Source organism: Leptidea sinapis, chromosome 19, assembly GCF_905404315.1.
Source record: "Leptidea sinapis chromosome 19, ilLepSina1.1, whole genome shotgun sequence".
Classification (NCBI taxonomy): Eukaryota; Metazoa; Arthropoda; class Insecta; order Lepidoptera; family Pieridae; genus Leptidea; species Leptidea sinapis.
The window spans coordinates 11,530,086-11,557,624 of NC_066283.1; the positions used below are offsets into that span (position 1 = coordinate 11,530,086).

Here is a 27,539-nt window from a genome sequence, read left to right on the forward strand (position 1 = left end):
TTATTTTGGAGCTTGATGATTTGTTTAATCGTTCATCAGGTGATTTCATAGAACTGGGTATTATTTCCAATTTAAGACCTTCACTAGTAGATAATATTGGACCAGGTGATATATTCACATGATCTATTGGTTTACTTTTGTTGTCAGTGTGTATTTTTGCTGTTGTGAAAATTACTGGACCTACATTGATATTAAATTGTTTCTCATTAAATCTGGTAGTAAAGCCTCCTAGGGTCGTATTGTCTTTAGTGGTACTTGGAGACCCGGAACCGTTAACATCCATGTGATTGTCAATAAATGATGTTTCACTACGAACAGGTAGAATGTTTATCATATTCTTCTCAAATTTTCCTATTTCAATATCATTTTCATTTGTAAGAGGTTCTCGTTCTTCAATTGAATCAGTCTTTATTTTTTTCATTAACAATTTTTGTTTGGCACTTTGGTTGGCAACATCTGATTTAGTTTTATCAGTTTGCAGCAAGGGTACAAGAGCAACATCATCAGACTCATGGCTGTAACTATTAACTTTTTTCTTGAATGAATTTCTCTTCTTGATAGTTAGGTCAAACTTCTTTGAAACATTCTCCATTGAGCTGTTAGTAGATGTATTGTCTCCAACATCTCTGGAGGTCTAAAAACGAAATATTATAATTTATATATCCATAAGTCTTAAGCAAATTAAAAAAAACTATTAAATTAGCCTTTCCTAAAAAGGGAATAATATAAGAATCAAAAATAAATTATAGAGTATATTTGGTTCTTAAATTTAGGAATTTATGCAGATCACAGCCTGACTATAAAACTGCTTTGCTAATTTGGAAGACTCAATTTGCATCTATGTTCAAATATAATAACACGTTAACTATATATAACTATGTATAACATGGAGAAATCTTTGTGTGCAAAATAAAGTAAAGATCCAAATACCTTCCGCACAACTGAAAGCGGAAAGGTCTGCAGGGGTCAAGCACCACGCTCGCGCAGAACATGGCGGCCGTGCAGTAGCAGCACTGGTGGAGACAGCTCCGTCTGGGGCGGCATCGGCACCGAGCTCCTCAATGCGGGGCCCCACTCCTCCGTAGGTTGGGACAGAAATCGTGCTTTCTGAAATCAATTACCAATTATTATTTATATCAAACAGAGTGTAGGTAACGATATGATTCCTCGGGCGTTGCATGGGATATAAAGTTGTTTTCCTTTAATAGATACTTAGTAAAAGTTCTGATAAAAAACTTAAGATTATTTGTAAGGATGGCGTAGAGTTTTAATATTGGTACCAGGATCATAAGTAGAGTAGAGAGATATATTTTTCTTCTTGATGAGTAAGTAAAGAGCGTGGTTGAAATTATTATCTTATTTACGTTCAAACAAAGTGCTCCACGACACTATATTTTTAGAATTGTAGGATAAAAGTTCATACCTGCATTATTGTTAGGTCATCAGGGCCGGTGCATATTTTGTCTATGGCCATCAAGACCACTACAAGTATGGGCAGCATCCCAACGATCCAACCCACCGCGTCAGCCCACATGGGGTAGACGTAGTGGCCATAAGTCGCCGGTTTGTATTCAATCCAGTTGAACGCCAAAATGAACTAAATATACAAGAAAAATATTTTACTTAATAAATATTACAACCTTTTACATCTAAAATTCAGTGTAATATTAGTCAATAATTCTAAAATGTACGGATAACCCGCGAGTTCAATGTATTCGGGCCCTCAGCGGGAGCACCTCCCCCCGCTGTCCGCACATCTCGCCTCACGCGCCTGTAGTGTAGTGGTGTGCCGTACTTGTCAGTTATCGTACGCTTACCGTGTTATCACGTTAACACGAAAGAATATGTTAAAACGGAAGTCGCGACCCGTGTTCTTTTTTATTTTTAATAATGACTGACACGAGTCCATCACGCTCCGGTCTATATATCAATATATTTTAGACATGTGTGTTGATGAAAGGCAGAACATGATCATCGGCACTATGGATCTTATCGTGAGACGCGTTTTGTAACACAGGTTTCCAAGTTGGTGGCAGAGCCCAACCCTTATATCTATTAAAATTAGGTCGACGGCAATTTCTATGGGTTCTAGCAGCTCTGAGACCCAAAAAATTTTTATTACGACCCAATACTTTCACCCTATCGAACCTAATATGATGTGATGTGTCGGAGTTTAGAGCGTGTTCTGCCACTGCCGAGGTGTTGCTGTCTAACTTACGTACACTGCGGATGTGCTCGGTGAGTCTGGTTTTTATGTTGCGTCCCGTTTCACCAATGTAGCTCTGGCTGCACTCGCATGGAATTTCGTAGACGCCAGGGCTCTCCAGGGGGTCCCGATCCTTAGGTGATCGTAAAAGACTACCAATCTGCGTCAGGGGGCGGAAAATTATCCAAATGCTTTATTTTCGGCGTAATAGTTGTCCATTTAGATCCGTTACCCCTTTCATGTATGGTAGATATGCCGGGACCCGCTCCACATGTTGAGGCCGCTATTTGATGGTCGTGTTTGCCTGTCAATAACACTGTCGCCAGTTGTAGCCATTGCTCTCCAATACTTGCCGCACGTGTGTCAATTCTGACTCAATAAATTGCGAATCGCACAAACGAAGGGCGCGTTTAATGAGAGTGCGTGGTACAAACGACAAGTGCGACGGATGGTGGTGGGAATCAGCTTTTAGGTACTGATCGGTATGTGTGAGTTTACTAAATACCGTATGCATTGGGCTGCCACTGGATTCGCGTTTCACCAGTACATCCAAAAATGGGAAGGTTCCATCTTTTTCTTCCGCTATAGTAAAACTTATCTTCAGATGCATTTTGTTCAGGTTTTCCAGTAGTGTTTTTACTCCCTTTATGGGATCAATGGCAAACACATCGTCTACATATCTCCACCAGTACCTTGGTTTTATTGGCGCACTCTTCAACGGTTCCTCCTCGAAATGTACTCTAAATAATAATAATATGTTGGCTACGACTGGTGTTATGGGTGAGCCCATTGCCACTCCATCTATTTGCAGATAGAAATCCCCTCGCTAGACGAAATAGCCATTAGTAAGGCAGAACTCTATTAATCCGATGTACTCAGTAGGTATGTTATTGGCAATTAAATGTCGTTTAATGATATCTATAGTTTCTGCTACTGGTACATTCGTGAAAAGAGACGCCACGTCGAAGCTAAAAACTAGTCGATAGCGACACCGGCAAAACGTGAGTAAAGCCGTATTGATAAATAATTTATTAGTAACTCACGAAAGTATTAATAAATTAATTTTTTTCATCATTTTTACCTAGAATTAAATGTTAAAATCATTGTTTAAATTTATCGACACACTCCTAATAGTCATCAATTATAATTAGGTCACATCACTATCACATATCTGAACTCTGCAGTCAACTCGCACGCTATCTGTATCACTATCAATCACTCGTGTTAACACACTATTAACACATACTGTTAGTTTAAGTGTTATAACATACGATCAAAGCAGCTGGGGTTATTCCTCTCCACATGGTGCTCCAGAAGTACAGCCACAGCTGGGACTGACGTCCAATCATATGCTCGATGTCATGACAGAACTTCTCTGCGCCGTATATCCAAGCAATTAGAATACACTCTCCGATCGCAATAATAAGCACCGACCAATTAGCTGCATACTTGTCCATGAGTTGTAGCCAGTACATACCACTCTATAATGAAAATTCATTTAGCTTTGTTTTGTGTCACTGACTAAATAATAACTTAGAACATTTATTATATTATAAAATCTCTTTCACCCCGACATACACTAGCACAAGTACGAAGATCGTCTAAAATCAATTTTATGATATTATGTAATGCCGGAATGGGTGGTCTGGACTCTGGAGGCCTAGAGCCCTCCATTGGCCCCAAATTATTTTCGAATAGAAAAATATTGCACTCGTGTTTGACAATAAATATTTTACTGTATAGTATATATTCATATACCGAGTATAGATTGTTTTATTATTAAAAAAATATAATAATATAATTGGAACTAGAATTATTTTAAATTAAATGATATCGTTAATGTTATTGTTAACGAACGGAACATTCCGAGCCTTTTTCACCGAAAACTCGTTGATGATTTTGCTGAAATCCAGTTCCAGAAGCATTTAACTATGTCTTCTATTGAAGTTATTTTAAAATTACCAGTATTGTCCTTAAAATATATTTAAAATACTCAAAATAATTTGAAATAAGACAAATCAGAGTACGATCTATACTTTAGAAACAACCACTAATACCTATGAGCTGACAAACATATCTAAATTATGTCTGAATAAGAATGGATAAAGTACCTATTACTTTTATGTATAATCTTAATATTAATATAAATCCAGCGTCCTGATGTTTGTTTCTAGTGAACTCCTAAAATAATGATCGGATTTTAATTCATGGAGAGCAGTTTAATCCAACTTGACACATAGGATACTTCTTATTTTATTTGGGACCCATAATTATTTTTATTTCCAACATTTGTTATGTATAGACATATTTTCTATGAGAGAATTTATTGACGCACGGTTCTACAGTTCTGCTGTGAAACAATTTCATTACAACAACAGGGATATTTTACGAAATAATTCTTGATGTTATGATATATTATTGATAAATTCATAAGAAACAGTACTTTTTTTCTACCAGTGGGAGGCTCCTTTGCACAGGATGCCGGCTAGATTATGGGTACCACAACGGCCCCTATTTCTGCCGTGTACCAGTAATGTGTAAACATTACTGTTTCGGTCTGAAGGGCGCCGTAGCTAGTGAAATTACTGGGCAAATGAGACTTAACATCTAATGTCTCAAAAGGACGAGCGTAGCTGTAGTGCCGCTTTTTGGGGATTTTCAAAAATCCTGGGCGGCACTGCAATGTAATGGGCAGGGCGTATCAATTACCATCTGGTGAAAGTCCTGCTCGTCTCGTCCCTTATTTTCATAAAAAAAAATATTTATTATGTACAGAATTACAATAATTATAAGCATATTATAATAATAATAAGTATACTATAATATTAGTAAGATATATTATTAACAATAATTAAAATATATAGCAAGTTTTACAATGTTTTGGCTGTTCAGTCATTATAATAGTTATCATTATAATAGGTAATACTTACATTAGTTGTGAAAATTAAACCACCGAGATAACCAAATATAGCCACGGTCAGAACAACCCATATTTTCCTTTCACGAAAATTTGGAAATCTGTCCAGTATTGCTGTAGTAACAGTTTCCATGAGGGCAAACTAAAACAAATATAAAGCATAAAACTGTTCAGATTAAAAGTAATATATAAATATTATTATAATAGTTAGTAATAATATTAATCAGTGGTAGTTCCAGGTACAACAACACTCTACCAAGACCGGCTGTGTAGTCCTGGAGATTCCATCCCTAGGCGTTCACAAGTAGGACCCGTACCTAATAGTGGTTACTCAGGCTGCCCCGCGTATTCTGGAGGGGGCAAACCTGTGCTGACTTGGGGCAAACAGAGCAGGAGGCTCAAACCACCCTCCTCCACACTCGCTGTGGACTTGTATTTTGTTAAGTTTTGATTTTTGTTGTTAGTTCTGTGCTTTATGTTGTGTCAAAGTCAAAGTTTTTATTTGCATAAACATGTTAGATTGATGTTACATAAATATTATAAAGTACATGTTTGCCACATTTATGACGTGCAAATTTTATAAAATACATTTCTAAATAATTAGTTACAATAATATCAATTAAACACAAGATTAGTAGCAGTATTATACAGTATTAAGTCAAGTTTTTAATTGAAAATATTCGTCTAATGAATATAAGCAGTTTTTAATAAGGTATATATTCAATTTAGATGAGAAATTCCTATTTGACAATACCTCTCTTATTATCTTTGCGATGTGATTATAGATTTTTATGCACATACAAAAACAGTTTCTCTGAAATAATGTAGTTCTACAGCAAGGTACTTGTAGTTTGGTGGGGTCCCTGGATGGGAAAAGAGAAGTGTTTTCATGTTTACTGAATTGAACTGTCGCTATAGTAGTTCTAATAAATACTTTTTGTACTTCTTTTATTGATTTTTCTTCATTATAATAATAATAATAATACTCAGCATGACAACACAACAAAACCTTTAAGAATATTAATAAAAAGTACAGAAAAAGTAAATCATTGTTTATCTATATTTATAGAAATGAATTCTTGTTCGTTAGTCTCGCTAAAACTTGAGAACGGCTGGACCGATTTGGCTAATTTTGGTCTTGAATTATTTGTGGAAGTCCAGAGAAGGTTTAAAAGGTGAATTAATAGGAAAATGCTGCTAAGTTAAATAAAAACAACAAATTTGTTTTTCCTTTGATGTGTCCATACATCTGTCGGGTCAGCTAGTTTATTAATATTAATATCCTAGTGATGTTTGTTTTGCACACTGTAACAAAGCGATGATGTGACGTCATCGACGTCAGGTACAGTGATAATATAACCGGAGCCGGGTAGTACGTCTATTGGACGCTCTTACGATCGCCAACGCTCGTGTGATCCCTCTGGTGTTGGAAGAGAGTATGGGCTGCGGTGATTACATACCATCACGTGACACCCATATGCTCGTTTGTCCTCCGCTCAACAAATATTAATAATTCATTGATAATTTGTGAAACAATTCACACCTGAGAGTCGAGTCCAAGTGTCAACAGCATGAAGAAGAACAATATCGACCAGAGTGGTGATAGAGGTAGCCTAGTGACCACCTCAGGGTATACAATAAATGCTAAACCAGCACCCTGGTCTACCACGCGGTCTACTTCCACCTCCAGTTCATGTGCCAAGAAGCCGATCACGGAAAATATCACCAGGCCGGCAAAGAACGACGTCGCAATGTTTGATACAGCCACTATCAGAGAGTCTCTGCAACGAAAAATAAATAAAAATACTAATATCTTTCAATATGTCTATTAATAATTCATGTTTAGAACCTTGGTTTTGACAGAGTCTAAACAGTGTGAATAATGTTATATATTTAAGCATAAGCTATTTTTCTTCCCGTGGAATATATTCCCGCACATAGGTACTTCTAATTCTTTTCCTAAGTGTTTTTTTTTTTGATGTTCTGGATTCACTTTATAGTTCGTATCAGTAATTACTAACGATCAATGATGTTTGATGTAATGCATAGAAACCAGACAAAACTTAATGGCTATTAAAAAAGCAATTCAAATAATGAAGGGTCTAACAGAAGCAATAACATCCTCACAATGAATAATGAAGACAAAGTAATACTTACAAGTAACAGTTATTGGAAAATTTATTGTATGATGACAGAGTTATTAGACCTCCCCAAGCCGGACTCAAGGCAAAAAATATCTGAACAGCCGCGTCACCCCACACCTAAAATATAAAGGAATTATTAAAAACATCAAATATAGCTTAGATATATTACATAATTGATAATTATTTCTTCGTAGTACTGAAGTAAATTGTTAACCTGTGCATTTGCAAGCTGGCTGAAGTCAGGAGTCAGATAAAATAGAATCCCAGTTGAAGCTCCAGGTAACGTTACACCCCGAAAAAATAATATAACCAGCACCACGTATGGAAATAAGGCCGTGAAGTAGACAACCTAAAATAAAGTAATTTTAAGTTTAAGCTAGAAGTGATAATACAATAATTATCAAACATATTAATACCTGGAGCGAAGACTACGGATTAATTTTTAAGAATTTAGCTTTCCAGGTTTGGAATTGTTATAGTTGAGAAGTTTACAAAGTTAAAATTCCCATATAAAATTTAATACACATACATTAAATTTAATAATTAATACTTTGTTTATGATGACACATACATTGTTACCAAAAATTTTATCAAAAATGATGGGCAATTGTTTGATGATAATTATTTGATTACATTACATTTTAAAAACTCATTGAAATACTATTGAACTACTTATACTTCTCATATCGTTATACTTAAACTATATTTATAGTTACTAGTTTTAATACTGGTGTATAGCAAAACGGAAAACACCTGTTCCAATCATTTATTTATTTATTTATTTATTTATTTATTAGAAAAGGCTTACCAACTAGACACACAATTAATATTATGACTACTTATAATATAAAATTTCTTATATTTATATTTGTATATCTAACTTATAGGTATGCACAGCGTTGCCTTCATTTATTATTGTAAGTTAAGTAATACTACTACAATATATGTTTACTATTACTAAAAACTATAATTTTATACATCCAAATTATAAGGTTCAAAAGCGTATTTTTTAAAATTCCAAATGTATTAAATCCAATCATGAAAATAAGCTAAGATTCGAGTCTACCTAACAATCAACATGGCACCCCTGATGGACTCCTCGTAAGTAAATGCGATCCAAAATGGGAAATTTACGAATCTATACTGCCTACAGATAAGCGAAATGGACCGTATCGTTCGCTGTGAGCTGATAAGTAAGACTTTGCGTATAGCTAGAAATATGTTTACAAACCTTTCCAGAAGACTGTACGCCTTTGCATAAGCAGAGGAAGACAATAAGCCACGCAGCAAACAAGCAGATAGCCAGACTCCAGCGGACACCGCCAATCTCTTGAATGCCTGATGACAATCCGAGCACATGGTTTCTGAAACCATATTTAAGCTTGTTCAATAAAAATACAAATTATTTTTATATCATCATTCTACAAAATATCAAACTACAACTTTCTCCGATTCCGCCCTAAAAGCACATTCATACTTTAAACGTTGACAGTTTTCATGCGAAACAAAGAAGCACTTACGAGAAGTACTCTTCAGCGGGCGGTCGTCTCAACGTCACGTTAGCCAGGGCACTAATGTTATGTAAGGCGGCCTGCGTTTGGTTAAAACACTGCCTCAAGTAATATGTTCCATTGTTAGCTTCACATTCATCTGCAGCTTCGTATGAATAACAATCTAAAAAAAGCGCCTTCATATTTTCTCACATTTGACTAGAGAGATTATGTTAAGTTGTAATTATAGAACTTCTAAGAAATTAGTTTGGATTTTTACGATTATGTGACACGTTTAATTAAAATTCAAATATTTTTATTCAAAATTAGGATAAAAAATCACTTATTAAACGTCAAAAACCACCAATTCGAAATAGTATGCCTCAGACCTGAGAAGAACCGGCGCAAGAAACTCAGCGGGCTTTTTTTCTCAACTTAGTTAAAATATATAAATAGTTATAATATTATGTAGTATCATAGAATAAAATTTATAATTAAATAGCCTGAAGGCGTTTGGTACATTCCCAGTCTGTGGTATGATTATGAAAATCATTAATGTTATAGTAACCTCTACCATACAAATGTTTTATAACCGAGTAGTAGGCACGAGAAGCTTATGTTTGTTCCTCGTGTTAACATTAAATATTGTCGTAGTTTCTACCGTATTCGTATTAATGTGCTGTATAATGTGTTGATAAAGAACATTATCAACATTATATTAAGTTCCAACAGTCAATATGTTTATTTCTTTTAATTTTTCCCTTAATGATTCTTTAGGACTTTGGTTATAAATAGTGCAATAGCCCTCATCAAAGAAGGTATTATAGGAGATATATTACTCACATTTTGTGCTCCAATCAGCGTCGCAGTTTTGCCATGGCAGTTGATAAAATATGCTCACAAAAGAGACATAGATATAATAGAAGGTCCAAGCTATAATCAAGTTATAGTACAGCATGACAATCGAAGAAACAATGACCATTCCGTAACCAAGTCCACGAAACAAAGGACAAAATCTATTGTACACCGCGACAGGACCGAGAGCTGCGTACTGGCCAAAAGATAACTCCATGAACATTAAGGGAAGGCCTGCTATTATGAGCATCACTGTAAAGGGGATGAGAAAAGCACCTGAAAACAAAATGAAATATTAATTTAATCCAACTTCATCTTCCTCATTCTATCAAAACAAATATTGATCGCCTGTGTATTTCATTAAAACATAAAAACCATAGTTTACAGCAAACTTGATTGGTTTATAATATTGTAATAAGGTACGCGGTTTGTATTAGATACTTAGAAGCTTCAATTTAAGAAAATTTATTGAAGTAGGCGTTACTTTGCGGAAATTCATAATCATACAAATGATTTAAGTTTTCTTTAGTGTTAATTCCGCCAATATTTCACGAGTCTCGTGCCAGATTTTGGCCAGACAACACGTCCTGAGGATGCCTCGTGTAGATGCGAAACACGTGTCGAATTGTTTAAAAACAAATATTTAGGAAAGGAATTAACACTAAAGAAAATTTAAATCATTTGTATAGCTCCAATTTAAATAAAATTTTATCGAAATTTAACGACTAAGGAATTCCCTTACACTTGTGCTAAAGTGGAATTCACTGATCTGTCAAGTTCTTTTTAGTTTTAGTAAAACTAGTCCTTTTTATTTTTTTAACATAAATATTGTAAAAATAGCTACTCAAATTCTTGAATATTTTGTCTTTCAGAATCATGGATTATCTCTTATAGGCGTGTATAAAGAAAGTGCACAAAAGGGGAAAATATATTTCCATCGCGCAGTATGTTCAACGGTAACCGCCTGATAAAATTCATCCACAATACCAAAGCGTTTGTAAATATCAGTTATGTCATAAGCCCCACACAATAGTAATGTAAATTTTATTATACCAGCTTTCAAATAATATATAACGATAATTAAAACAACAATGCGTTGTTATAGCTCGCAACACATACTGCGTATGAGAGCTGTAATTTTATTAAATGACACCTATCTCTGCCAGCAACGGGGCTAGAAAAAGCTGATTTTATGAATAATATTTATTGAGTTTCTGGAGCTCAAATTGGCTACGGATCTATCATAACGGTTCCCGACGAAATGCGCAACTTATTACATTCAAAGAGGATGTAAATACTACGTAATAAGAGGCGCGACAGCCTAGGTAAAAATTGAAATTTAGTTTAGTATGAAAAGTGCAGTCATTTGACATAAGTTAGAAATAGTAATTACAATATGGCGACGAAGTATATATAATACGGCAAAGTTTGAAAGCGAACAGTTGCTTAAAACGTAGTGGATTTCGGCTATCTCCATTTTTACAAGATTATAGCCGTCATCTGTCAATCTATCAATGACTGCCCGTTTCATACAATCGCTTTTTTCTTAGACTCGATATTCGCTAGGCTGATTCAATTACTCACTATTTGATGAAAATCTTTATTTCTGATATAGAGAATATACGGCAACATGTTTACCATAACAATGTGTTTTCGGTTTTCAAATAATTCATATGTAGGTACGTTTATTAGACGCTTTATAAGGTCGGCATCGATCTTAATATAAGTATTTATCTTAGTCTTCCGGTACGTCGTCGCCATTCGACGACTTTACTGTGCCAACGGCCATCTATCCGTCGAACTATGTGCCCTGCCAACTGCCACTTCAGCTTCGCAATCATTTGGGCTGTTAGTAACTTTGGTTCTCCTACGGATCTCCTCATTTCTGATTCGATCTCGCAGGGAAACTCCAAGCATGATCCACTCCATTGCCCTCTGAGCGACCATGAGCTTTCTCATAAGGCCCTGGCAACACACACTGCTTGAAAACCTTCGTCTTTAGACACTGTGATATTTGGGACGAGAAGATTTTACGGAGCTTCCCGAATACGGGCAGTATTCGGGAAGCTCCGTAAAATCCGAGCTGGATTCGACGAGTGACCTCTTTCGCGAAATTGGAACTGCCTAACTAGATTGTTTGTCCAAGGTAGACATACTTGTCGACAATTTCGAGAGTACAGTTCCCAATTGTTATGGGAGTGTTGTTGTGCGACATGGACATTTAACATGATCCTCGTCTTGTCCATGTTAATTTTGAGACCTACTCCTTGAGAAGCTGTATTGAGGCCATCGAGCATGTGGCTTAAGTCTTCCATGCCATGATTACGATATTGTCTGCGAATCGAAGGTGAGTGATGTATTCGCCGTTGATGTTGATGCCCAGTCCGTTCCAGTCCAGATGTTTAAAGACATCTTCCAACTCAGCGGTGAACCGCTTAGGCGATTGACATCGCCTTGTCTCACTCCCCGTTGCAGTCAGATAGGCTTCGAGATCTGATCCTGGAGACGGACTGACATGGGGGCGTTTCCATACAAGCACTTCAACGCATCGATATAACGGTAATCAATGTGGCACCTCTGAAGAGAAGGACCGCCCAGTTCTCGATCGAATCAAAGGCTTTTACTCACAGTCCACGAACGCCAAGAATAGTGGCTGGTTATACTCCTCTGTCTTCTGTATAACCTGCCGCAGCGTATGTATGTGGTCTATGGTGCTAAAGCCTTTTCAGGATCCGGCTTGTTCGGGAGGCTGGAAGTCGTCACGCCTGCGCACGAGACGATTCGTGATAAGTGATAACCCTAGAAAACAACTTATACATGGCTCAGTAGTGATATGGGCCTATAGTTCTTCAAAAGCATTATATCGCCCTTTTTGAAGAACAACACCACTACACTTCTGTGCCATGCTTGCGGCGTTTTGACCTCGAGGATGTCGGAATTGAATAGTTTCTGAAGGGTGTTAAGTGCAGGGGTACCACCAGCTCTCAGAAGCTCAGCTGTAATTCCATTATCACCCGGCGCCTTGTTTATTTAAGCTGTTTTAGGGGCATACTAATCTCGTACATCTAACTGTGTCCTCATTTATTTTTTTAAGAAAACTCTTTACTTCTAAATTAATTCTATATAATATTTTAAAAAAAACTGTGCATGGTGTGTAAATTGTAAACAATCACTACATTTCGTTCTTAGTTCTATCTTTTATATTTGTGTTCTACCTTTTTTATATTATTGTGATTATAAATAAATCCAAAAATAAATAATGAATTCTTAAATACAATATCTTCTGCTTCACGGCCGAAAAAGACGCCTAACCCACCTAGCCACATAAAAATCCATGAAATTAAGATCAAAAGGTCACTTTGTCACTTTAACGAAATCAGCGCGAACAAAGTAGCAGTCAGTCGCTTGTTATGTTAATAAACTCAATATATTATATCAAATTATAATAAATTTTTTAGTAAGATTTTCATTCCATTCGTGAGATATAAGATTAGCTATTAAAGAATAAAATTCACAAAAGAATAAAATATTCAAAAGGACTGAAAATAACCTTCAACCAAGTCTTATTTATGGACGTAGATTCGTGTGGGTAGTTCTGTGGTAGATCTATATACATAATATTAATATAATGTGTAGCGACTGAATTTCTTCATAACTGCACTGTTTCCAAGTTGTAGTTTGCTTTGATTTTGATGATTCTTCCTTTTTATCAGTGGGAGGCTCCTTTGCATAGGATGCCGGCTAGATTATGGGTACCGCAACGGCGCCTATTTCTGCCGTGAAGCAGTAATGTGTAATGATTTTTTTTGTTTCGGTCTGATGGGCGCCGTAGCTAGTGAAATTACTGTGCAAATGAAACTAAGACTAAGACAACTTATGTCTCAAGGTGACGAGCGCAATTATAGTGCTGCTAAGAATTTTTTGGGTTTTTCAAGAATCCTGAGCGGCCCTGCATTGTAATGGGCAGGGCGTATTAATTACCATCAGCTGAACGTCCTGCTGCAATTTTATTATTATAGCTAATGCTATATATATATATATACGGAAATGGCAATGGAAAATGGAAATCATAACTGTTCCATGTTACCTACGTCACTAATTAGTAATATAGAGGTAATGGCGGTCTAATTAGTCACACCTATAACACTCATTTTACTATTAATACCAGTTCTGTGTTAGTTAGGCATGAATAAAATAGGTATTTATTATGATGTAAGTATACATTCTACAAATAATATGTGATATTTGATAAACAACAATCTTCAATAATCGGTCACATTAAAACCATCTGACAAAACCATAATAGTTCATTCGGAAATCTAAGTGCGTCCCTAATAAACATTGTGAAAAAATGAATATGTAATAATTATAATTAAAAAATATTAAATTTTTGAAGAATTTGTTATTTTTACGGCAAGAGCGGCAAACAAACCTTATCATGCTTAAATCATTAAATTTGTTCATAAACTATCGAAATTATCAAACACCTTTGAGTATATAATATAGAGATGGATACATGTTTAATATTATCGTATAGTAATTCCAAGTGAGACTTATGATGTAGGTAGGTAGATCTGGAGGCGCGTGTAATATTCATAGATTGTTTTCTAACATGAAGGGTTTGTACAATGAAAGCTTATTGTAAGACCATGGATCCACTAGAGATTGCATATTTTACTATTAAATCATTACTAACCTGTAAGTCTTTGGTAACCTAACTTCGCTAATAATAACGTTCCAAGTATTTTTTCAAAAAATAAATTACACTAAGAATCTTACACGAAGAATCTTAGAAGTATCTTACATAGAGAATCTTATAAGAATCTTACATGGAGAATCTTACAAGTATCTTACATGGAGAATCTTTCAAATATCATACACGGAGAATTTTACAAGAATCTCACATGAAATCTTTTTACTTCCAAACAATTTTTTAACAAGTAGCAAGAAATAAATTGCAGTCTAGAATAAGAAATTCATGTGTCGCTATAAACCTATTTTTTAACCGACTTCAAAAAAGAAGGAGGTTCTGAATTCGTCGGTATGTTTGTTACCTCAAAACTTTCGACTGGGTGAACCGATTTTAATATTTTTTTTTTATTTGAAAGTTGGTGCTTCCCGTGTGGTCCCATTGTAGACATATCTGACAGTGGCATCCATGAGAAAACCATAAAAGTCTTAAATTTGCTATACATACGTATAGCAAAGTGGATGATAAATTTACGAATAACTCAATATTGCGCCAACCGATTTCGATGATTATTTTTTTATTGGATAGAATATACTTCAAAGAAGAGTTTGGTTAGGTTCTGATTACGGAATCCATGATAAAGTAACGGACCTCTTTAATTATAATATTAGGGCGAATATTTTGATGCTATCCGGATATTTAAACATCTACCATAAAATAGTTATGGTCAAGTAATTGTCATAGTCGAATATGATGTTCAATGGGACTCCTTAACGACTTACAGTAAGGGTGCTATCTGTGGCAGAATTTCTGTCTGTAATCAAATTGCAAAGCGCTTACGTTCATTGCTGCATTGAAATATTTTGTATATCTACACATATTTAGACAAATTGTTAGTTAGTGTACTTCAAATTCACTAAAAATCAAAAAATAAAAAAAAAACAACAAAAAAACAACCTACTTCAAAAACACTATTCCAAAACAAAAGATATAATATGCACTTAAAAGTATAAAAATAATTGCGTATTTTTATACAATCTAATTAATTAATCTAATTCTAGTTACGGAGTCGTTGTTATCCAAGATAGGTTTGTATCTACATACATAGTTATTAATAGGTGAGATGTGCTTGAGTTGTGAGGAGGCGAGAGCGGGTCGCGGCGGTAGGACACCGATTCCAAAAATAACAATAATTTATACTTTTTAGTGCATATTATATCTATTGTTTTGGAGTGTTTTTGAAGTCGGTTGTTTTTATGTTAAAAATTTTTAGATGTCCTACGTTCGCTTCGGTAATCAAAATACAACCTATTTTATATAGGAACATAAAAACATCAATACCTAATTTAATGACTAATTTGGGCAATTTTTTTCTACTTTGTTTTGAATTATTGCTTTTTTCGTGTCTATCTCTACTGTTCTATTATCATACAGCGTTTTCTTTATGATAAGGGATGACACGAGCAGGACGTTCAGCTGATGGTAATCGATACGCCCTGCCCATTAAAATGCAGTGTCGCTCAGGATTCATGAGATTCCAAAAAATTCTGTGCGGCACTACAATTGCGGTCGTCTCCTTGAGACAAAAGATGTTAAGTCTCATTTGTCCAGTAATTTCACTAGCTACGGCGATCTTCAGACCGAAACACAATGTTTACACATTACAGCTTCACGGCAGAAATAGGCGCCGTTGTGGTACCCATAATCTAGCCGGCTTCCTATGTAAAGGAGCCTCCGGACTGGGCGATACTGTAATTTTGAAGAACCGGTCTTTTGGACCGGTTAAACAGACGCGTAAAAAATTAAATATTTTCTCTTTGTAATATTACTAGCTGACCCGACAGACGTTGTTCTCTTCATAATAAAAAAAAACTCTTGCGGTTGGAATTTGGGAAAATCCGTTCTTAGCTGACCTCTACTCGGTGAAAAGAATATTTCTACCAAATTTCAAGTCTTTAGCTCTAGTGGTTCCAGAGATATCGTGATGAGTAACTATCTACGTGGAAATCTCTTATTATATAGATTGAACTTCGGAAATGGATTGTCTTGATTCATCGATTCATCGGATCGGAAATTAAAGATTTGCGGGCTAACTCGTCATGCAAAATGTTTATTAAGTAGTTGCTGCAGATCTGAAGAATTGCCTTTATCATTGCTGCATTGATCTCTTGACATCGATCAAGTTATTTGTCCATGTTGCCCATGAAGTATAATTGTAAAAATTTAATCTTCGAGACGTTGCAGTGATCCAATACGATCGTGAATCTGTCCTAATATCTACAATATCAAAATCAAAACCCGTATTACTGATTTATAAACACTTTTTTTAGAATTAGCATACACAATACATAGGAATAAGTATAGTATGTATGTTATTCTTTTACTGTATTGTGTGTTAGTATGTAAATAAATAAATACCTTGAATGTCGGATTAAATCCTCGTTCTTAGATGTCTGCCCCAAATGAGGTCATTTGGAAACAAACATTGGATTTTTGAGTGTTTTCTAGAACATGGCAGCACAATTATTGCGTTTCTCCGCAGAATACTCGCAAACAACGTCCATCGCCCCATGCGAAAGCTAGTATGCAAGCAGTACTACAGTACAGTATAAGTCCTGCAATCGTATCGAAACGCTGCTCGATTCAAATCAGTACTTCATTTATATATAAGAAGTTTACTTCTTCTTGTGCGTCGAAAATTATCTATAAGTTGTTGATCTCTGAGGTTTTACTGGACGATTTCGTATTGCCAGCCGATCCGTTTTACGGGCTGCTACGCTTTGCTCTTGTGATTCATAGCACGAAAACGATCCATACTAATGCGGTTCTTTTCAGCTGCAATTTCTTGTTCTTCTTCAGTCCTTTCATTCGCAATATTTCTAATCCTAGTTGCATTACGTGTTTGCCGGGAATAATTTGATCGTCTTGGTCGTGACATTGTTAATGATAATATCGGCACAATAAGCTAATAGAAACTCGAAACAAACACACCAACCGGTCAACTTGAATAACATGACGTGCACTGTCAGTTGTATATTATAACTCATGTAGCGTGAAACTAACAAAAAACTTTATTGAATTCTTTCTATTCTCGGGATGTCATCAAAATGTGAATCCATACAAAATGTATCAGAAAATATTTTTTTTTATAATAATATTTTTTCGTAATTTTTTGATATTTTATGACTTATTATATCCTATGTTCGTCTCCTGGCTCTAAGCTACCTCCTCACCAATTTTCAGCCATATCGGTAAAGCCGTATTTGAGTTATAAATAGTGTAACTAACACGACTTTCTTTTATATATATTGATTGTATGATTTATTGGCGTAGGTATAGTTCTTCAAATATTAAAAAAAACATTTAAAGTCATTATAGCAATAATTGCAAAAGCATCACAATTTAAATTTAATCTTCCAAATATAAACCATAACACTGGACTTAAATTTAAAGTGTGGAATGTTTAGAAAAACCTTTTTAGACAAAAGCACGATTAAGTGAAGTGCTTTGCGCTGCGATTCTCTTTTGTTTACGAAAAACATTTTCTTGTGCTCTACATTTAAGTTGCGCTTAAGAGAGAACAAATGAATACACCGGATCAAGTATAAACATTAAATTTTAACTTATATTGCAGCAATTACCAATTCATTTGTATAGGTAGCTTATACAATTAGCTTATATTGAAAAAAATATTTTTTTCAAAGACGTACAAATAATAATTTTAATTGTAGGTGTTAGTATTTTATTTTTCTCCATATCTCATACTTTGGATATATTAGAAATTAAGAACAGCTATAAAATTGACTTCTCGAATTTCGTAAATCATAATATCTAGGTCCTTATCAGATTGATAGAATATAATATAGATTATATACCTGCTTATGATGAGATATAGATTTAATTGCTGCTCACGTTGTTGATTATTGTTGTTCAAATTAGTTTTTAGTGCAGAAGTAAATATAACATTACCTCCACCGTTGTTATAACACAGGTAAGGGAACCTCCACACATTGCCCAAGCCCACACTGTACCCGAGCAACGACAGCAAGAAATCAAACCGTCCGGTCCAATTTCCTCGTTCAGGCTCTGAATCCTCTTGATGTTGGTCCCTCAGCATCATTTCCCGACACTGTTTAAAATCAATGCTCAATTTGAGTTACAGATTAAGTCATTATAACTGGTAAGTACCATACAATACAATAATCAATAATTTAAAGGTATTTGCATCAAGAAAAGCTTGATTAAACTACATTTTGTTTACATAAATCATTATGTTCCTGAAAATGTAAATATCAATTGGGCCCTGGGTAAAATTGTTTCCCCATGCTCCATTACTCATCCTTAAGTAAATTACATAACGGTACAGGTACTCACATCGGAATGGGTATTATCCATCTCGATGACATTGTTAGTGACCGCGGATATTGATGTCTTGGCACGCTTTTCCATTTTGATGGTTGCACGAGATTTAATTCAGGATAATTGTAAGAGGATGCATTTTAACGAAAATCACTTGCGCACTGCACGCACTGGATCGATCACCGTCGAACATATCACTACAATATTGAGGGATCCGTTAATATACCTACCGTAAGAAATTAATAATATATTTACTAATAATGTGAACTGAATGTAATGGAGAATATATATCGTACTTTAAAATGAGGGAAAGGTAACGCAGGAACGCGCAGATGTCTAGTTCCACATCGACCGAACTTTGAATGAATATCTAGGTCAATATCAAGCCCTCCGCCGCGCCCCGACTCCCTCCCTCTGATCTCTGCGTGCAAACTGTTGGCACATAGCACATATATATATAATGTTATATACTACTTCTGAACCGGCAAACGTTGTTTTGCCATATAAATTAAGTACGCACCCGCTCATTTCAGGAATTGTCATAATATGTAATATCATTGAATTTTTTTTTATGGAATAGGAGGACAAACGAGCGTACGGGTCACCTGTTGTTAAGTGATCACCGCCGCCCACAATCTCTTGCAACACCAGAGGAATCACAGGAGCGTTGCCGGCCTTTAAGGAAGGTGTACGCGCTTTTTTTGAAGGTACACATGTCGTATCGTCCCGGAAACACCGCACAAGGAAGCTCATTCCACAGCTTTGTAGTACCACAGAATTGTTTGCTTTGCCAAGATATAATTATTTGTAAGTAAAAAAAATATAGTTTCCGGATAATTTATCACATAAATTATATTCTAAAACCGTCACGAAAAACGCTGCAACATATACTGGTGTTAGTATTAGTCCGATCGGTTGGAGGAAGGAAGGAGGGAAAATTTTATCAAGAAAACAAAATTCTTTCCGAGTTAAAGTTAACAAATAGTCTGTATTATATATTATATTATGATCACCTGGCTTATTGATCAGACGCCCCACATCGTAAGAGGGCAATTTAAAATTACTAACATTAATTGCCATGTAGCGTTCCAATCACATTAAACAGAGAGGGTAAATATATTCTATACTTTTGTTTAGTTTCGCTTTTAATTTACCATAGTATTACGCTGTATGATGAACTTGTAGTATAGTTCGAAGGACAGATTTCCGGTGGGGCAGAAAAGTCCTCGAATGGCGACTACGTACCAGAAGACGCAGTGTTCATAGGCCACCCTCAAGATGGACCGACGATCTGGTCAAGATCGCCCGAATACGTTGGATGATCTTTAGAGGCCTTTATCGAGCAGTGGACATCATCCGGCTGATGATGATGAACTCGATGAATGAACAAAAACATATTACAGCATTCCAAATTCCAATGTATATATAACATAACACATAAAAAAGAGATATGTAAGTAAATACGTAAGTAAGGATAGTTATGTTTACTTACATAACTATACACTTTGTTATTTTTAAGTTCTACTTCTGGGATTAAGTAAATTTGTACCAATATTGATTGGACGATGCGGGATTCGAACCCGCACATCTCGGGTTACGACCCAGCGCTCTACTACCTAAGTCATCCGTCCGCATACCGCATGATTCGTAAATCTTGCTAGGTATGTTAGTTGAACTCCACTCAACTCAAAACCTGTATCTATCCCTACCCTATGATAAGAATCTAGACTTCTGTTTATTTTCAATATTAATTTCGTACAGTTTACTTTTGTTTTGCTGTACTAATTAAATAAAACAATAATAATATTTGCATTTCAATGATACTTAAACTTATTTAAAGACATCGATCAAGAAAAAATGAAATAATAATAAATAAAGTCATATAGCTTTTGGCGGCAACTTCGTACTAACAGAAATATAAACAAAAAGGATAAAATTCATTGATCATAATATAATAGCTTTTTGTTTGTATATCGCGTGTTAAACATTTAAATAAAACACTTTTAAGGGATTAAAACGACTGTAAATGAAACCGTGTTTTTACATAAGATTTTGCGTAAAGGTTATATTTTTATTATTGATTTAGTTAACCTGATGTCCTCCTGAAACGTTTAAAAAAAGCCAAGAAAAGTCGGGTTAACTAAATAATAAAAAAATAAACTTTTCAAAATCTAATGAAAAAACAGTTACAATTACTCGCATTTTATTTCATTAAAAAATGTTTTATTCAAATAATATGTTTTCATAAATATCTTCGTAATAGGTATTACATAACTCCACATAACAAGAGCAGCTTTTTAAATTAGTGCTCTCGTTATAGTAACATTGAAATCTCCAAATATTGCCTACTCAAACATCAAATGAACTTTGCTCCTTTGCACAGGAAGCCGGCTAGATTATGGGTACCACAACGGCGCCTTTTACTGCCGCGAAGCAGTAATGTGTAAGCATTATTGTGTTGCGGTCTGAAGGGCGCCGTAGCTAGTGAAATTACTGGGCGCAAGAGTAGCCGCTCAGAATTAGTGTGTTTTTCAAGAATCCTGAGCGGCACTGCATTGTAATGGGCAGGGAGTATCAAAAACCACCAGCTGAACGTCGTGCTCGTCTCTTCCCTTACAGTCATAAAAAAAATGAAAACAGAGTAGCATATAAATGAGATAAAACATGATGTTAGCAATGGAAGCTATTAAGTTCTTGTGCAAAAAATGTAGTAGGTCAAGGACTTATTGAATAGATGGTACTTATGTCAGCGTTTAGGACGCAAGGCGGGGGAGACGTGTCGGCACAGTATGGTAGGTCGGTGAAGTAGAACGGTTTATTGATTACATTGGCATGCGCGACTTAATGGCTGCTTCCTCCACTTTATAATACATATTGACCTAATGAATATATTAATAAATAAATATATTATAAAATTGCCTTTCTTCATTATTAACAACATGCCCACAGTTCGTAGATATTGTATAGTAACTTAACCTATAAAACATCATAAGCGCAGTCATTTTGTGAATACGTTGGACTAAATTGTAATGGTCGTTCCGATACTGTCTGCTGGAGTTTGGAGGAGGAGCGACCTGCCGTCCATATTACATTACCATTGACGAACAATAAACAAGGGACTCCCAACACAATGTTTGAGATCCGACCGTTGTTTATACGTATACATTAACATATGCGGAAAAGTCTATTGAATACGCTCATTAGATGTAGTAACACTACGTCACGCGCTAGAAGGACGCGAACGCCGGGCGAGACCATTTTGTTTTAGCAAATAAAATTATTTAAAAAAATGAATGAAATTAACAAAATGATTAGAAACGTCAAGTTTGTTACACAACTTTTGATAATTTAAACTAGCACTTACCTGAAATACGACACAGTTTTTCACTGGAGACTTTGTCATTGCGTGGCGTTGTATACAAAGCGCGGTCGAAAAACAACTGAACTAAAACTCTTCCTAATAGACGAGTAGGCAGAGTTTTGCTTCGGCCAATTTTTGAGCGTGATCGTGAGTATAATTGTTAATTGTATGTCAATGTTCAGTTATTTATTATTTGATAATTTTCAGTTTTTGAAGTCGGTTTTTTTAAACGAAGTTTTTTTTTGTATTGTTTATGATTACGGTGAGGTAGCTCCACACGTTCGTTTATTAGTCCCCATTGTACCGATACGGTCTTTATAAAAGTATACAATATCTGAATTAAGATGATTGCCGGTATTTATTAAATGTCCTGTGATTCCTCTGGTGTTGTCGGAGAATATGAGCCGTGCAGTGATCACTTAACACCAAGTGACCCGTGCCAACAATACTAAAACTACTCACACTCGTTTGTCCTCTTCTTCTATAAAAAATATTTTCCGGTGACTATTACCGTAACCACGACCTTTATTGAGAGTCGAGGTTTCCCGTGAGGAATACTTTATCCGATATAGACTTTTAGTCATAAGTCCTTTAACATTTTAATAATTTAAATTCAAAAATATTTTTATTCAAAATGGGATTTAAAATCACTTATTGAACGTCAAGAACTACCACCTATTCGAAATAGTGTGCCTCTGACTTGAGAAGGTCGGAGCAAGAAACTCAGCGGGCTTTTTTTCATTAAAATATGGGAACAATATAATATCGTACAATAAACAATTATAATTAAAGAGCCTGAGGGTGTTCGGTTCCTTCCCAGTCTGTGGTATCATTAAGATCATATATGTTATACTAACCTTTACCACACAAACGTTTTTTAACAATTTTTTTAAATTTTGTAACACATTTGTTTTATACATTTTCTGGCATCATGTTGTAAACGCATATACATCGAGCAATAACTCAATTAACCGACAAGTAGGCATGACAATTTTATGTTTGTTTCTCGTATTAACATTATTATTGTGGCACTTTCGAGGTGAAATGTAAGAGTCAAAATGTTTATTTCTTAGAAAATTTATCTTAATGATTAATAAGGACCTAGGTTATTAACAGTACGAATAGCCCTATATTAATATATTCTGCACTGCCCCATAACAATAAACCATAGGATATTATATTATGAAAACAACTAAACTAGTCGCGCCGTATCTGTGTCAGTTAATTGTCTAATCTTTTTAACCACATATGCTACAGAACTAAGTGTATTCAACAATCCTGCAATATGGGGGCCCCATTGTAATTTGGAATCGAATATTGTACCTTCTCGATCCTCCTATAAGTATTGACATTGGCAATAGCATAACTAATATAACGTATCTGGCCAAAATTGATAGCATTATGTAACAGGCGTATGTGACCCTAGCTCATAAATCAATGATGCGTTGCCGAACTGACCTGTTTAACATGCAGATTGAGCCTCGACATTCACAAACACATGGCGAAATGGGCACTTCAGTGAATGTGAGATACAATTGTGCAGTGGATTCATACATATATATATATATATATATATATCTGAATTAGTCCCGTATTTCCTTAGAGTACTTATACGTCTAGATAGAGTCTCTTGCTGTTAGACAGCCGATTAAAACAGGCCAGGAATATTATTTTAATGTGCTGACAAGCAATGTCTTACACTCGCGATTTGTATGACACTTTGTGTTAGTGCGCGGTAATTGCTCAAAATATAGGTTAGTTCTAAAGTCTATTTGTTTCGACGTGCTCACAGCTGTCATAGTCTATCTAGACGTATAAATGCGCGTATTACAATACAAAATTACAAGGAATGTTGAGTTACGTGAGGACTGTGTAAATAGTGGTGGTAGTCTCTGCCTGGCCACCTCTATGTGAAACAGGTGTGATTAAATGTACCTATGTAGGTAGCATGGATGCATGCAATTCCATTGTCTCAGTATCCACGTCTTAACACATTAACTGATCAAACACTACATATGTGTTTTACACACCATACAACTGTGCTGTTAAACTATAGAATGAGATTACTTGCTCAGTCTTAGCTTCCGTCGAGGACGGCAAAGCTCCTGCGATTGTTGTTGCAGGAGAATATGGCCGGCGATGACATTTTAACACCAGGTGACCCCGTAAGCTCTTTTGACGCCGCACAGCTATTAGAACTTTCTAGAGCTAGCAGTGAAAGAGTGTTAATGACAATGTTGAAAAGGAGACAATCGAAAATTAAAACAATCTGTGACAATTAGAATACGAAACTAATGTAAGTAGGTGTAGGTATAACGGTATTCTAGGCATGTAGAGTTTCTTCACTCTGTTCGGCAACCACTCCAGATCGCGTCCTCTCACAACCCTATGTATACAATCAATCTGTCGTTAGCTAAACTCCCTGCTACACTAACATCCACAGTTCATCTCTTTATCTATTTATTTTTACATAGTCCTTGGTTAGTTTAAATTAATAAAAAAATCTTAGTCAGCCCTTACCATTTTAATTCACGTTTTTTATTACTATCAAATACCTAATATTATTATTATCATAAAGATATACCTACGTATTTGCCTTTGATCAGCAGTGGACGTCTTCCGGCTGATGATGATGATAATACATATTTTATGTTTAACAGAGCACTGGCTCAGAAAATATAAGCTCATCTTTAACTTCAGTGGTCATCAGGTGGCAAGCGTTTAGCAGAGAAAAGGCTGCACGTGGCGGCTCTCTTATACTTGTAAGTAAATTATTTAAATTCAAAGAACGAGAAGATATTGTGGGCCTCTCTGTTTGAACGTATAATTGAAATAGCCTGTGCAGAGCTCAAGCGCACCATTGTTGTTAGGCCCCCAGATGCAGTACTTATATGAATTATTGGAAAGTGTATTTGGAGTCTAAGAAATATATCATGATATGTGGTGATTTTAATTTTAATTTATTAGATAAATTTAACACCAGTATTAGATTCAGATCTTTGTTCAAATCATCTTAAGTCATCTTAACCAATATTTTCTTAGAGCCTACTAGAGTAACCGGCACCTCCAAAAGCTGTATTGGTAACATATTTACCAATTATAAACAAATTTCTCAGGCAATAAAAAACAACCTGAGTTCAGACCACTTTGGGCAGTTAGCCTCTCTTATTATATTGAGGTCAATAAATGTACTAAAATTAAAAAGTTTACGTTTGTCGCCCTGTGCTGCCCCGGGGCGTTAAAAGAATAGGGTAGTCCCAGGTCCAAGGGTGTCGTAAGAGGCGACTACGGGCTTTTTTGAAAGTGGGAGAGTCACCCTGCTGTCTTATGACGTCAGCACAATCGGGCCAGACTCGTCCGGGTTACTTACCACACTCGCACAGAATACCGGCGTGAAGTAGCGGCCTAGTGCCGCTATGTTTCGCATAGGTTAGTGTCGAGGACCGGAGGCCATTCGGAGACGCAGATATCGCGACCTAGCGATACGTCATATTTAACGTACCCCGGGTACAAAATTGAGCATAATTTCATGCCTCATGCCGGGGTATGTGAGTACGTTAGGGAGGATATCTGCTGTCGGCGTCTCGGCAATTTTGAGGGTAGGGGCCTCTCTACTCTCTGGCTCCGCGTAGATTTAGAGGACCGCGTCCGCATCTATGCGTGTGTCTACAGGTCCCATAGTGGTAACGCAGAAACGGATCACCTCATGGGCTGCGTTCAAGCGGCATTTGATGACGTGCTTGCTCAGATCCCCTCCGCTGAAATCGTAGTCTTGGGTGATTTCAACGGGCACAATGCCGAATGGCTTGGATCACGTGCCACAGACTACGCAGGGCGATCTGTGCATAATTTTGCATTGGCGTATGGTCTGTCCCAATTGGTTGAGTCGCCGACGCGGCTCCCGGATGTGGATAGCCACATGCCGTCCTTATTAAATCTTCTGCTGACTACACATCCCGATGGTTACCAGGTCTCTGTCGACGCCCCTCTCGGAACGTCCGACCATTGCGTGGTCAGGAGTGTAGTGCCTATCCGACGCCAACGTCGCAGACCACCAGCGACCCGCCGCGTTTGGCACTACAAGTCAGCAGATTGGGATAGGATGCGTTCCTTTTTTGCATCCTACCCTTGCAGGGTTTGTTTCCCTTCGGATGATCCTAGTGCCTGCGCCATTGCAGTAGCCGATGTGATACTGCAGGGCATGGATATTTTTATACCAAGCTCTGTAGTACCGATCGGTGGCAGATCACAGCCCTGGTTCGATGCGTCAGTTAAAGCCTCATGAAAGTCAGCCCTTGTCCATCCGATCCAAAAAAAAGGAGACAGTTCGTTCAGTCGTTATCGACGGTTATTGCTCGAATCCCAAGCCCGTGAACGCTGGAGTGCCCCAAGGCTGTGTGCTATCTCCCACGCTGTTTCTTCTGCATATCAATGATATGTTGGAGACCGCTAACATGCATTGCTATGCAGACGACAGCACTGGTGATGCCGTATACACGGGCCATGCAGGTCTCTCTCGGGAAAACGTCGACCAGTGCCGGGAGAAACTTGTGTCTTCTATCGAGTCCTCTCTCGAGAAGGTCGCGGAATGGGGTAAGTTGAACCTTGTCCAATTTAACCCCCAGAAGACTTAAGTTTGCGCGTTTACCACTAAAAAAACCCCATTTGCCGTATCACCGCTCTTCGAGAACACTTCCCTTAAAGCCTCGCCTAGTATCGGAATACTGGGTCTCGAAATCTCGAGCAATTGCCAATTCCGTGGCCATCTGGAGGGCAAAGCCAAACTGGCTTCAAAGAAATTGGGCGTCATAAATAGAGCACGGCAATACTTCAAGCCGGCCCACATTCTAGCGCTCTACAAAGCGCAGGTCCGGCCTCACATGGAGTATTGCTGTCATCTCTGGTCTGGCGCACCCCAGTATCAGCTCGATCCATTTGACCGCGTGCAACGCAGAGCAGCTCGAATTGTCGGGGACCCAGTACTCTGTGAACGGCTGGATTACTTGGCGTTGCGTAGAGACGTCGCTTCATTGTGTGTCTTCTACCGCATTTATCACGGGGAGTGTTCCGAAGAGCTGTTCAACCTGATTCCTGCCGCCGAATTTCACCTTCGCACGACACGCCACAAGTTACGATATCATCCCCACCATCTGGATGTGTGGCGGTCCTCCACAGTGCGGTTTTCAAGGAGCTTTCTTCCTCGTACCACGAAGCTGTGTAATGAGCTTCCTTGTGCGGTGTTTCCGGGACGATACGACATGGGTACCTTCAAGAAAAGCGCGTACACCTTCCTTAAAGGCCGGCAACGCTCTTGTGATTTCTCAGGTGTTGCAGGAGAGTGTGGGCGGCGGTGATCACTTAACACCAGGTGACCCGTACGCTCGTTTGTCCTCCTATTCCATAAACAAAAAAAAAAAAGGCGAATGGAGAAATATTGAGGTAATGATACTGCTGATATATGGGGCATTTCTGTTAAAATAATAAGTTAAATAATTGATGTCATAGCACCATATCTTG

General features: G+C 36.8%; 1 protein-coding gene across 1 annotated transcript; it reads right to left on the minus strand.

Annotated features, from left to right (window-relative positions):
* Positions 1-484: 484 nt before the first annotated feature.
* LOC126970058 (sodium- and chloride-dependent glycine transporter 1) lies at positions 485-19,060 on the minus strand. Its single transcript, XM_050815739.1, has 14 exons — positions 18,958-19,060; positions 18,677-18,858; positions 18,272-18,431; positions 9,601-9,888; positions 8,788-8,941; positions 8,499-8,631; positions 7,482-7,616; positions 7,281-7,384; positions 6,667-6,904; positions 5,137-5,265; positions 3,478-3,687; positions 1,424-1,597; positions 931-1,107; positions 485-634 (listed from the first exon to the last, which is right to left on the minus strand). The coding sequence occupies exons 2-13, from the start codon at positions 18,749-18,751 to the stop codon at positions 967-969; spliced, it is 1,941 nt and encodes a 646-aa protein (XP_050671696.1). The 5' UTR covers positions 18,752-18,858; positions 18,958-19,060; the 3' UTR covers positions 485-634; positions 931-966.
* Between the last annotated feature and the right edge of the window lie 8,479 nt (positions 19,061-27,539).

Coding starts and splice junctions, on each gene's coding strand:
- LOC126970058 (XM_050815739.1), bottom strand. CDS start 18,751: ATGGAAAAGCGTGCCAAGACATCAATATCCGCGGTCACTAACAATGTC. Junction 6,905..7,280: donor TTTTCCAATAACTGTTACTT/GTAAGTATTACT, acceptor TTTTCGTTGCAG/AGACTCTCTGATAGTGGCTG. Junction 1,108..1,423: donor ATGACCTAACAATAATGCAG/GTATGAACTTTT, acceptor AATTGATTTCAG/AAAGCACGATTTCTGTCCCA.